The sequence below is a fragment of the Meles meles genome, chromosome Y, assembly GCF_922984935.1.
Source record: "Meles meles chromosome Y, mMelMel3.1 paternal haplotype, whole genome shotgun sequence".
NCBI classification, from domain to species: domain Eukaryota; kingdom Metazoa; phylum Chordata; class Mammalia; order Carnivora; family Mustelidae; genus Meles; species Meles meles.
Window position 1 is genome coordinate 5,427,970 of NC_060088.1, and position 13,686 is coordinate 5,441,655.

Here is a 13,686-nt window from a genome sequence, read left to right on the forward strand (position 1 = left end):
AGTTCCAGGGCTTGCATGTAGATCCTTAATCCAGTTTAAGTGTATATTTCGTGTCTGGTGTAAGATTGTGGTCCCGGTTCATTGTTCTGCATGTGGCCGGCCAGTTTTCCCGGCACCACTTGTTGAAGAGATTGTCTTATTCCCACAGCACGCTCTTGCCTCCTTTGTCGAAGGTGATGATTACACAGTTGTGGGTTTATTTCTGGGCTCTCCATTCTGTTCTCCTTATCTGTGTGTGTTTCTGTGCCAGTATCCCATTGTTTCGGTGACTACAGCTTTGTAGTCTGTCTTGAAGTCTGGGATTGTGATACCTCCGGTTTTGTTCTTCCTTTTCAAGATTGCTTTCACTATTCGGGATCTTTTGTTGGTTTTGTGAAAACCATAGGATTATTCTAACTCTGAAAAATACTGTTGGTATTTTGATAGGGATTGCATTAAATCTGCAGATTGCTTTGGGTAGTGTGGCTATTTTTACAGTATTTGTTCTTAAAATCCATGAACATGGAATATCTTTCCGTTTGTGCTGTCTTCAATTTCTTCCATCAGAGCTTTATACTTTGCAGAGTACAGACCGTTCTCTTTGTTGCTTCAGTTTATTCCTAGGTGTTTTATATTTTTGGTGTGCTCATAAATGGGACTGTTCTCTTAATTTCTCTTTCTGCTATTTCATTATTAATGCACAGACCTGAAAAGGATTTCTGTATATTGACTTTGTACCCTACGATCTTACTGAATTCTCTTATTAGTTCTAGTAGCTTCTTGGAGGATTCTGTACAGTTCTCTCGATACAGCATCATGTCATCTGCAGGGGGTGAATGTTTGACTTCTTCCTCGGGCGCCTGGGGACCTCTGTCGGTTAAGTGTCTGACTCTTGATTTTGGCTGAGATCATCATCTCAGAGTCATGAGGTCGAGCCCCCGAACTGGGCTCTGTGCTCAGTGGGGTGTCTACTTGAGACTCTCTCCCTGTCTGCCCCTCCCACCAGGCTCTCCCTCTCTCTGTCTCTATCTCTCTCTCTCAAATAAATAAATATTTTTTAAAAAAAGTTTTAGTTCTTCCTTACTAATCCAGATACCTTTTCTTTTTCTTTTTTATAAATTTTTTATTATGCTCGATTAGCCAACATATTGTGCACCGTTAGTTTTTGCTGTAGTGTTCAGCAGTTCATTAGCTGCATATGACACCCAGTGCTCATCACCACAGGTGCCCTCCTTAACACCCATCACCCGATGACCCCATCCCCCCACCCTCCCTTCTGGAACCCTCATTCTGGTTCCCAAGAGTCCAGAGTCTCTCGTGGTTTGTCTCCCTCTCTGATTTCTTCCCATTCAGTTTTTTTTTATTTGTTTATTTACAGCATAACAGTGTTCATTGTTTTGGCATCACACCCAGTGCTCCATGCAGTACGTGCCCTCCCTATTACCCACCACCTGGTTCCTCAACCTCCCACCCCCCCCCCGCCCCTTCAAAACCCTCTGGTTGTTTCCCAGAGTCCATAGTCTCTCATGGTTCATCTCCCCTTCCAGTTTCCCTCAACTCCCTCTCCTCTCCATCTCCCCATGTCCTCCATGTTCTTTGTTATGCTCCACAAATAAGTGAGACCATATGATACTTGACTCTCTCTGCTTGACTTATTTCGCTCAGCATAATCTCTTCCAGTCCCATCCATGTTGCTACAAAAGTTGGGTATTCATCCTTTCTGATGGAGGCATAATACTCCATCGTGTATATGGACCACATCTTCCTTATCCATCCATCCATTGAAGGGCATCTTGGTTCTTTCCACAGTTTGGCGACCGTAGCCATTGCTGCAATAAACATTGGGGTACAGATGTCCCATTCAGTTTTTCCTCCCTTCTCCTGCTGTCCTCTGCACTATTCCTTATGTTCTGCATATGATAATTGTCTTTCTCTGCTTGATTTATTTCACTTAGCATGATCTCCTCCAGTCCCATCCACATCAGTGCAAATGGTGGGTGGGTTTTCATCCTTTCTGATGGCTGAGGAAGATTCCATTATGTATATGGACCACATCTTCTTTATCCATTCATCTGTTGAAGGGCATCTTGGCTCCTTCCACGGTTTGGCTATTATTTTTCTTGTCTGATTGCTGTGGCTAGGACTTCTAATACTATGTTGGATGAAAGTGAGAGTGGGCATTCTTGTATTATTCCTGATCTTAGGGGAGAAGCTCTCGGGTTTCCACCATTGAGTGTAATGTTAGCTGTGGGATTTTCATAGATGGCCTCTATTATGTTCTCTGTAAACCTGCTTTGTTGAGGGTTTTTGTAGTGAATGGAAGTTGTACTTTGTCAAATGCTTTTTATGCATCTATTGAAATGATCATATGGTTTTTACACTTTATTTTGTTGATGTGATGAATCACATTGATTAATTTGTGAATATTGAACCACCCTAACATCCCAAGAATAAATCCCACTTAACCATGGTGAATACATTTTTCAATGTATTATTGGATTTTGTTGCTAATATTTTGTTGAGGACTTTTGTATCCTATGTTTATGAGAGATACTGACCTGTGTGTGTGTGTTTTGGTTTTTTGTTTGTTTTTTGTAGTTATCTTTCTCTGGTTTTGGTATCAGGGTAATGTTGACCTCATAGAATGAATTTAGAAGCTCTCCTTTTTCTGTTTTGGAATAGTTTGCAAAGAATAATTATTAACTCTTCTTTCTTATTAGTTTTTATTTTTTCCTATCACCCATTGAGCCATCCCCCCACCCACCTACACTCCGGCAACCCTCTGTTTGTTCTCTGTTTTTAAGAGTTTCTAGTTATTAACTCTTCTTTAATTGTTTGGTAGAATTCCTCTGTGAAGCCACCTGGTCCTAGATTTCTGTTTACTGGGAGGGTTTTTGTTTGTTTGCCTAATTCCAGTTGAGTTAACATACAGTGTTACATTACATTCATATTGAGAGTTTTTTGATTACTGATTTGGTTTAATTTCTGGTAGTAAGCGTATTCAAATTTTCTATTTCTTCCTGAGTTGGTTTTGGAGGTGGATGTTTTTTGGAATATATCCATTTCTAAGTAGGTTGTCCAATCTGTTGGTATGTCATATTTTATGATATTCTCTTGTAATCCTTTGTATTTCTGTAGTGCTGGTTTTGGTTTCTATTTCTCATTTCTGATTTTGTTTGAGTCCCATCTCTCTCTTTGTTTTTTGTTTTTCTTTTTTAATGTGTCTGGATAAAGGTTTATCCATTTTGTGGATCTGTTCGAAGAACCAATTCCTGGTTTTATTGGTCTCTTCTGTTGGTTGTTTAGTTTCTATTTTGTTTCTTTCTGCTGTAATCTTTATTGTTTTCTTCCTTCTGCTGGTTTTGGGTTTTCTTTGTTCTTTGTCTAGCTTCTGTGGTTGTGAGGTTAGGTTGTTTCTTTGTGATTTTTTTCTTGCTTCTTGAAGTACACTTACATTGTTGTAAGCATCCATCTTGAATCAGCCTTTGCTGCATCCCAAAGATTTCGGACCGTTTTGTTGGTCTCCATGTATTTTTTTGATATCCTCTTTGATTTCTCGGTTGATCCGCTCATCACTTAGTAACATGTTCCTTGGCCTCCATGCATCTGTGGTCTTCCCAGGTGTTTCCTTGTGGTTGATTTCTGGTTTCATAGTATTGTGGTCAGAAACAATGCATGACATGCCTTTAGCTCTTTTTAATTGGTTGGCACTGGTTTTGTGGCCTAATCATGTAATCTGCTCTGGAGAATGTCCCGTGTGTAGTTCAGAAGACTGTGCATTCTGCTGTTTCAGGATGCAGTGTTCTGAGTATACCTGTTGGGTCCTTGTGGTCCACTGTCACTCAATGCCGCTGTTTCTTGTTCAATTTCTGTGTAGGTGCGCTGTGTACTGATGTCCGTGGGTGTTAACCTGTTGTCCCCTGCTATTACTGTGTTACTGTCGATGACTTCCTTTGTGTTTGTTATCAGCTGCTTTGTGCATTTGCGTGCTCCCTGTTGGGGGCATCAGTATTTGCAATTATTGTATCTTCTTGGCCAGGCCCCTTGATGATCAGGTAGTACCTTTCTTTGTCTCTTGTTACATCTGTTTTCAGGTCATTTTGTCCAACACAAGTGTTGCTCCCCAGGCTTTCTTATCACTTCTCTTGGCATAACAAATGCTTTTCCATCCCTTCATGTTCAGTCTGCGTGTGTCCTTAGGTCTGAAATGTGTGTCTTGTAGGCAGCACGAGATGGGTTTGGTGTTTTGGTTTTCGTTTTTCGGGTTTTTAATCCATCCCACTATCCTGTATCATTTCTCTGGAGCCCGTGTGCATGCACAGTATTCATGGATAGGTATGTGTGTACTGCCATTTTGTTGCTTGCTTTATGGTTTTTTATAGTTCTTCTCTGTTCCCTTCTCGCTGTCTTCCATCTCAGTTAGTTGGCTTTCTTTAGTAACATACTCGGATTCCTTTCTTTTTACTTTTTGCATATCTGTTACTGGTTTTTGATGTGTGGTTACCATTAGGTTTCTAGCCAACACCAGACTACATTATGGAAGGGGTGGCTTAAATGTTTGTACCTATTCTTCAGTCCTGCCCCACCATGGTTTAAGTAGATGATGCCATACTCTAAAATTTTATTATTGTTTATTTATTTATTTGAGAGAGAGAGAGAAAGAGGAAGAGAGAGTGTGCCAACGGGGAGAGAGAGGCTGAGGGAGAGGGAGAGAGAGAATCCTAAGCAGGCTCCACACCCAGCACAGAGCCCAGTGCGGGGCTTACAACCCCGAGATCAGGACCTGAACCAAATGAAGAGTCGGACGCTCAACGGACTGAGCCACCCACGTGCCCCTGTGGTGTCCCACTTTGCGTCCTTTTGTATTGTGACTCCCTTGGCTGATTTTTATAGGTAAACTTGGTTTTGCTGGTTTCGTGCTGCCCCTTCTCTTACTCTCACTCGTGGCCTTTCCTTCCCATTCCCAGATACGCCTCGAACATTTCTTACAGGGCGCTTTAGTGCTGGGAGGGCTGCCCGCCAGCTCTTTTATTCCTGGAAAAGCCTCCCAACCACCCGAGTCCCTCTACCCTTGCTCTGAGAGTAAACAAATCTGTCTCCCACGTCCCCAGGTGGTTTCTCCAACTGCCTGGCTTGCCTCTTGCCGTCAGGCTCTCCCTGAGCCCAGCCTGCTGAGTTTTAAAGTTCCAGGTTCGAAGCCCCAGTGACCGTAAGAACATGAGAAGTCGAGCCCCTCTGGTTTTTGAAGCGCAATATTATGGGGATTCATTTAACATATGTGGGTGCACAGTGCTGGGGTATAGGAATGAATGAACTCGTGCAAACAGTGCACTTAACCAGGTGCGTCCCCGTGGGTCGGCCTTCAGGAGATGTCTACTCCAGGGTCAACTCTGTCAGCTGCTTCCCCAGTAAACTACAGAGGGCCTTATGATCAACCCAGCGCGATTCGCAGAGGGCCCACACCACAAAGCCATAAGGGGCAGCTTCCGTTATTCATAATGATCCTGATTGCTTTTGATCAGCTGTTGCTTGAGACGAGGAAGGAGACATCAAGGACCAGAAGGTCAGTGAGAATTAGTTTGGGGGTGCACGCAGTTGGTGCCAGAAGGCCATGGACAGATCGGTTTGAATTGGCTATCTTGGCTTCACGGAAATCTCGGCAGGCTGCCTGTCTGAGGCTGTTCCACCAGGCCATAGGAGACCGTCCTTTCCTCCAACAACACGCTAGAGTGTCCAGACTCTCTCTGACTCCCCATGTGTTTCCCCAGCGTGTCCCTCCATAGAGTTCTGGTCACACCCCAGAGAGGACTGCGCAGGGCATGCATGCGTGTGTTTTGTCCCTAAATTTGTCTCCATGCGTGCCTTTGCCTGCACGCCCCACGGTCACATCTGCCCTTCAGGGAGCGGAGCAGATGCCGAGGAATCTGATCTCTGCGACACTGAGAGTGTCCTGCTTCCATGGGACGTGTCCCATCCTCAGCTCTGGGAGCAGGAACAGTTCTGCCATTGCTCATTCAGTCGTATCTCCACACCGTCTGGAAAGAAGGGGGCTCCGCACACCAGGCACATACTAGAAACCGCTGGGGACACCGGGAGACAGCGCTGTTGTCCCACACACTCCGATCTGGAGGGGTCTGAAGACACGGGTCTCCCTCAGCGCTGCCCAGGGGGCTGTCATTGGCAGCCTGTCCTGAGAGCTGCTGACCCTGGGGCCGGCTAATCCGCAGAGGCAACCACTCGAAACCCCCGTCTGCAGATATCGCCTTAGTATGAAAAGACTCCCTTTCCCACCCTGGGCAGCGGGAGCCGTGTAGAGAGGAAGAAAGTTCATCTTCCTTTCTGTCCTCCCGCAAATCCGCTTCGGCACGTAGATCCACCTCTGGATTGCTCAGTCCGAGAAGTGACTTTCCAAATCGATGGTGTTTAATTACACTTAACTGTGGTTTCATCGAACGAGACAGATGTGGGGGACAGACTTGTCAGGGATGGAGCCCCTTCAGAACACAAGTCAGCGGTTGAAATTCGGGACGGTGTTGGACGCATATTGACTTGGCTGTTTCTCTAACGTTTTACTTACACTCAGAGGGCAGCTGGCATTCGGGCTCTGGGAAATGCACAAAAACAGACACTACTCCCTTAAAATTAATGTCTTGAAGAAATGGCGTCTTTGAGATGTTCTGCTTCATGCATGGCGGCCGGAACGTGCGTTGTAGGGTCACCTGGAATCCTACATGCTCATCTGCGCAGGGACAGCCAGTGACTCAGCACTAGCCCAGGGGCCAGGACTGACGCCGACCTCGGGGCTGCACGGCCAGAGGTCGGACCTGCTCCGAGAGCGGTGGTGTGTGCGAGCCGATGAGCACAGGGTTGGTGCCTCCCGTGGCTCCGCTGCTCGCTCACGGCTTCCCATCGCGCTTCCGACATGCACCCTCGCCGCTGGCCTTGGCACACCAGTGTCCTGGGGGCCGCAGTCTCGCCCGCCTGCCGTCTGCCCCAGACAGGCCAGATCCTCTGCTCCCACGTTGCTCCTCGCATGGCCTCGTGTGCCCGCGGCTGCCACGGGGATGTGAGAGCATGTGCGTGACCCTGCGCGGGGCCTGCCGGCACCCTCTGACCCCAGCTCGCGACCCCAGCTTCCCGCGTCTTGCGGTCTCAGGTTACCACCTTCTGTTCTCCGGCCGCTGAGTCTGCCGGTCCCGTGTCCGCCTAGTAGGACAGGAACCCCTGCAACAGGGGTTTTCCTTCTGCAGGCAGGAGCCCTCCAGAACGGGACCAGGCGCCCGGTGGAACCCAAGGCGAGGCTCTCGGAAATGCACAGTCACGTGGGGGCCTGTGCAGGAGAGAGCAGGTCCCGCTTCCCCACGGCCACCCCCTGGGACTCCTCAGGTTTCCCCTGTGGTGTCCGGCTCATTCCTCAGCAGACACAGCCGGGCCCGCGGATGCCCCAGCGGGAAAGCGGGAACTCAGGGGGTGCACGGAGGGGCTCTGTCCGCTAAGCATCGGACGGGTGGTTTGGGCTCAGGTCGTGACCTCAGGGTGTGAGGTCGAGCCTCACGTCAGGCTCTGTAGGGAGTCTGTTTGATTCTGTCTCCCTCTAGCCCTCCCCCAACTCATGCCCGAGCATGCACGTTCTCTCAAATCTTTTTAAAAACCCCACGGAAGCCATGAGCAATACCGGCCCTTGGTGAATCAAATGGAAGGACGGTCCAGCGGTGATTCTCAGGGTGCATGCCACGTTTGCGAGGACGACGAGCTGTCCCTTACCCGCACCACCCCTCACTGTCCGTTCCTACCGACTTGTTGAGTCTCCCTGGGAACTCAGGGCAATAATGGAAAATAAAATTGGTTTCTTTCGTTTTCTTTTCTTTTCTTTTTTCTTTTCTCTTCCATAAATAAATGAGTCCAGTCCATCGGGCAGGTTTAAGGATCCTTTATTACTGAATCAGTATGTACAGAAAACCCTAACGTGAAAACAATGAGTCACAGGATAGCAGACTATGTACAATACTTTCCCGTTTTTACAAAAATTTTTACAAGATTACTTCTCTCTGAATAGCATAACAGACACACACGATAAATCGCACATTTTCTTTATTACATCCATAAATAAATATTGACTTGAAAGGACCAGTAGAAGACACGAGGTCTCTCCAGGCCATCGGGATGAGAAGGTAGCTGCTGCGTTATCGGCACGCGACAGCATTGTTAACGAAAGCAATAGCGGTCACTTTACAGACAGACCTCGGTTAATCACTCTGTAAATTGTGTAACGTGCTAAAAGACTCAGGAGACGTGAGAAACGGAGTCTGGCCATGCACAACCATAGGTAGCGTCTCCGTCTTTACGCATCTATTATTTTATGTGAACTATAAGTACGTGCAACACATTAGGCTTTGTGTGCTGGCGACAGCGTCAGGGTGTGTGTAACGAGGCAGAGCCATCTGCAGTCGTGGGAATGAGTAATTAGGAAATCCGTGGCCCACGGCGTAGGAAAGGGCATTAAATAAATAAGTCATTATCACACGAGATGCCGACCGAAACGAGCAGAAAATATCTGTGCTCGGGTGACAGACAGACACGTCCGAACTTGGTCTGCCCGCCAGGGTTTTCAGGGACACGATAAAAGACACAGTCAGGGTTTTGCAGTCAAGTTCCCAGCTTGGCTCCCGGGACTGACTCCTGCAGGCTCCTGGGTCCTGCAAACAAGGCAGATTCTCCCAAGCTGAGTAAATTTCACTCCCTCTCTGGTGCATGGATTCTCAGCTGGGATGCGAGTGGGCAGCGTGTGGAGAATTGTAGATTGTCGCAACATGGGTGGGTGCTCCTGGCACGTGGTGGGTGAGGCCAGGGCCACCGCTGGATGCCCTACGGTGCTCACGGTGCCCTGAAAGGATGGTGACCTCCACCCCTCCCCACCACCTGTGCTAACGTGGACACAGCCTGTTCTGCACAATCACTTACAGGCTCATCTAGGTTCCCAGCATATGGACGCATCTTTACACTTGAACTTTGCTTAATCGTCTTTTCAGAGAACGACCTGTCGTCAGTTTCACCATCTCTGATATGTCCTACTGACACAACGAAGGACTCGAACGGGCACACGCTCCCGTAAGAGGCACGTGCAGAGCCCCCGCTGGAAGGGCAGGGAGTGGGTCCCTTCCCCAGAGAGACCGCGGGCTGCAGACGGACGGGGAGGAAGTGTTGTGAGTATGGCCTTAACCCCTGGGATCTCAGCACTTGGTGTTTTCGATGGGCTCAATTGTTAAGACTACGTATTTTCACCAAATGTATTCTTTCTCCTATGAGAGAGGCGCGTTTCATTTTAATAAGACATATTGGAGACTTAGCTACTAACAGTGTTTAGAGAAAACAACCCATAGTTTGTATCCCTTTAATTAGGGCAATCAAATTTTTAAAATTAAAGAAAAAATGTAATAGTATCATGGCCACTTTGCATATTATCGAAGGTCACTGGAATTCATAAGCTCCTGTTTCCTTAATCATCTAATTAATAGCATTTTTCTTCCAATAATGTGAAAAATTAAAGTTCTGTTATCACAAAATTCGACGCTCACAGGAGTGGCTTTCAAGTCTGAAAGGAGGCTGTAAGCTTCAGAACCTTCCTCCAAACTGAAAATGTATTTTCTCGTTGCCTATTGCCCAGAAAAAAGACATAATTAAACTTCATAAAATGGAACTTACAGGATAATTTCATGATACTTTGTATCTCTGTGTACACTCCTGCATTTTGAACGACACAATGGCACAAACATTTGTGGACACAAATACTGGAATTGTTCGTGACAATTCAGGGTAAAGATAAACTTGCGGCCAATATTCGACATCTTTGTTGGTGAAAATTTGAGGATTTGACATTCCGATGCAGCTCCTGGCCCTGGCTGAGTCCTGCTTTCCGCGAAGGTACCTGTGCTGCTGGGTCCGGCTCGGGCGGCTGGAAACGAGGGTGCTCCTGTTCTTTCCGTGGGGAAGCAGGCGACTTCGGAGCACGCCGTGCGGCCTTTCCCACGAGCGTCCCTGGTGCGGAGCTCAGAACACCGCATGCATCCTCGCCGGAAGTCTTGGCTACGCAGCTGTTCCTACTCCTTCCACGTGTCCATGCGTACAGACCGCGTTTCCCTAACATTTACATCCGTCTGATCATAAAAATACTCTGTCTCCGTGTTCTAGCACGTTTGCCTTCAGAACTCGTGGATGGAGGAGTTCCAAGCTGTCCCTGCGTCCGCGTGCGTGCAGAAACCCACAACACGGCAAGTTCCCGGTGCCAGGCACACAGCCCAGGAGAGCGGCCCCAGACCTTTCCCCAGCCGCCGTGGCTGCGCAGGGACAGGAGGAAGCCCTTCCTGCAGGATGCCAGGAGGCAGCCACGCTGTGCTTTCCTCCCGGAGTGAGCACCGACGGCAAAGACACGTGACTCTCCCGGTGACAAGAACTGGGTCTGTCTGCGCCACAGGGAGCTGTCGAGACATTCCTGCAGTGAGTCACACTGAAGGGGTGTGTGTGTGTGCACGCACGCACGTGCACACACACACGGATGCAAATTCCACACCGCATCTGTGGACGTTCCTTCAAGAAAAGCCTGGATGAGACTCAGCATTTCTGGGTTTAAGGCTGCGTCAGTGCTCGGCGACACCAGGGACGGAGGCCAAGCTCTGACCCGGGTCCACGCTGCAAAGGCTGGTTGGGAGCCAAGCGGTCCCATGGGAGGGATTCGGAAGAATAAAGGCAGGTAAAGCACTCTCCTCTATCTTTCCGGCCCTGTCCCTCATTCCCGAGAATATTCTAGCATTCACTTCGCTTCCTTTGATGAAGAAAAGGCAAGTCTTGGGCAAGACTGCAAAACACTCCACAGTTGGGATTCTCTCTTTCAGCAGGAGCTTCTGTAAATTTTGAGACGCATGAGGCGGTGAAACAAGGACAGCGGCAGCTCTTTTCTGCACGGAGGGAAAAAGGAACATAGAAACAAGAAAATGTATCAAGGAGGCCTGTCGTTTTCTAGGACGAAGCATGAAAACGCATCGCCAGAAAAGGATTTTGATTCCTCCACAGCCGACGGCGGACAGCAGCGAACTCGCTGAACGCGGCCTGCTCCGGGAGCCCCTCGTAAGACACGGGTCGCACACGCGCTGCTCGTTTGCCCCGGTGTGATCGGGGCTTGGGCTGCGGGTGTGGACGGTGGCCTGCGGGTGTGGACGGTGGCAGATGGAACTTGGCCGCTCTGTACTGGAGGTTGGGAGTAAGTCACACGGTACGCATCATCTGATAAACGCTGTGACCACGTCAGGCTTACAGACTTCGTCCCCTTATGGGATTTTGCAAATCAAAGCAATCATTTAACTTTTAAAAACATTTTATTGATGGATGTCACGCTCGGTAGGAGTGTGCCCTGCGTGTGTTACACGGATGTGTTCCGAGCACGCGCGGCTCCGGGTCCGGGAGCTCTCACTGTGCGGCTGTCCCGCAGAGATCCATGCATGTGCGCCGATGCGGGTACGGGGATTTCCTGTGCGGGGGGCCTCGTCATTTCTCCATTCTAGGAAGGGGGTGTCTGCCCCGACCGGTGGCCGTGTGTCACTCCTTTCCATCTGTGTCGAGATGGGCGGAGGGACCCAGGGCACAAGGTGACACGGGAGAGGGAGGTCATGCGGGGCGCCCGCTGCCCTCGTAGCCGTGCGTCGACGCCACGCAGCTCCACCCGCCGGCTCGTTCTGCGACTCTCAGACGCTGTTCGAACCGTTTAGTGTCTTTCTGGAGGCGGCGGATGATGGTGGGGATGCCGAGCTTTCAGATGGGGTCCTGGGGGGACGGGACACACGGATCGGTCATGCTGAGTGACGGGAAGCAGGGGCTGGCAGGGACGGCATCAGACCCACAGAGAGCCCCCGCCTACAGCCGCGTCTTTCCTGCTCGGACTCGGACTCCCCGCCCTCCCCTTCCCTCCTTCCTTCCTCCCCGAAGTCCCTAAGATCCCAGGAGGAATGGGACAAGCCTGCTTCCTGCGTCACACTTAAGAAGTCAGCCCGGTCCTTCCTCTCTCCACAGGACAGAAACACATCACCGCTTCTGTCCGAGACCCAGTGTCGAGGAGCATGGGGACAGCACGGCCTGACGCTGATGACGGTAGGGCCGCCCCGCTCGCCCGTCCTGAGCGCGGACCGTGTCAGTGTAGGCGCGCACAGTGACGGAGGCACACGTGCTTCTGCGGCCATAAAGGCAGAGTCAGGAGTGCGTCTCCGTTCTCTTCCCAACACACAGACCTCAGGCCCCGCTTTTATGTGCAGCCGGGGACGATGAGGCACGTAATTTAGAAGTCGCAAGTGGGTGACAATTTTCTCCTCGGATTGATCCGGGGCGTACGGTGAAGCAAGTTCGTGTGGTGTGTCAGAGTAGACTTGCGTGCTACCGTCATCCTTACCAGAGTTATTTCCTAGACCGTCATATTTGAAAATCTTGATTTTTTAAAGTGATTCCTGACTCATAGAAGGTGATAGATTTTCTTCCCTTCTACGTATTTACGGGGTAAAGGGGAAGAAGCGTGACGTGTGGAGAAGGCCAGGGCAGGGACGAGGAGGAAAGCGCGGAGGGCCGGGAGCGAGTGGAGAAGCCGCAGCCGTACACCCGAGCCAACGCCGTGGAACAGCGTCCGGCCCACAGACACTCGTGGGAGGCAGAGTTCCAGGCCCAGAGAACCCGGGGCTCGGGGACCGGTGCCAACCCTAGCGTCTCCCACAGACCGAGACCCGTGCGTATCCCCCACTCACTGTGCGCAGAGGGCAGCGTGAGGTCGGGCGTCCAGAAGGTTTTGATCGTGGCCGGGCCTTCACCTCCCGCGGTCAGCACCTGCACTTCCAGTCGGTACAGCGTGGATGGTCTCAGATTGGGCACCGCGAGGACGTAATGGTCCTGGGAACCACACGAAATGAGATGCTCGTCAGTGACCTTTCCAGAAGAACACGCACAGGGGCGCGCGTCCTCTGAGTGGCTCCTCCCCGGTGCAGAGCAGGTGTGAGTTCGGAGAGCAGCAGGTGTGAGCGCTTGGAGGGGGAGGGGTGAGTGTGCAGAGAAGAGCACGTGTGAGCCTGGGGGCTGGGGCAGGTGTGATCGTGCAGAGGGGGCAGAGGTGAGGCATGGACAGGGCAGAGGTGAGTGCACGTGAGCGCATGGACAGGGGCAGGTGTGAGCACGAGGAGAGCGGCAGGGGTGAGTGGCAGAGAGGACAGCGGCAGGGGGAGCGCAGACACGTGGGGCAGCAGACGCAACGGCCACCCATACCCCGTGGAGCCCTCTGCCGTGTGTCCCCTCCACGCCTGCGGCTGGGCAGCCCCACACTTGGCCAGGGAAGGCTGCGGGGAGGGGCCGGTTCTGGGGCTCACCCTTGGGATTTCATTTTTTCCTCCTTAACATAAGACTTTCCCATGGTTTAAAGTTTTCATCTGCACGTCCTGTGATGTGAATTCCTGATAATCCAAATTTCAGGGAACGAGCCAAGTGTTTCCCTCAACACGCAGTATCTGTCAATGCCCGTGACTGAAAATGTTTATTTTTATGCCAACACATTCTTCGCAAAATTCAATAAAACCTAATACATTCATAGAATAACTACTTTCTAATTCCAAGGCATTTTTCCTTCCGGACTTAAGGTTTTTTCTTTCTTTCTTTCTTTCTTTTTGGAGCCAGAGTTGGGTATCC

The 13,686-nt window shown here is 50.0% G+C and overlaps 1 protein-coding gene across 1 annotated transcript in view; it reads right to left on the reverse strand.

Moving 5' to 3' along the window:
* Positions 1 to 8,725: 8,725 nt before the first annotated feature.
* The window catches only part of LOC123935782 (anosmin-1-like), a 174,796-nt gene continuing 169,835 nt past the window's right edge, over positions 8,726 to 13,686 (reverse strand). Inside the window, exons 13-14 of the mRNA XM_045996590.1 lie at positions 12,759 to 12,900; positions 8,726 to 11,793 (exon numbers count right to left, since the gene is read on the reverse strand). Coding sequence (XP_045852546.1) covers positions 11,735 to 11,793; positions 12,759 to 12,900 — 201 coding nt within the window. The 3' untranslated portion in view covers positions 8,726 to 11,734. The remainder of the gene's footprint in view (positions 11,794 to 12,758; positions 12,901 to 13,686) is intronic.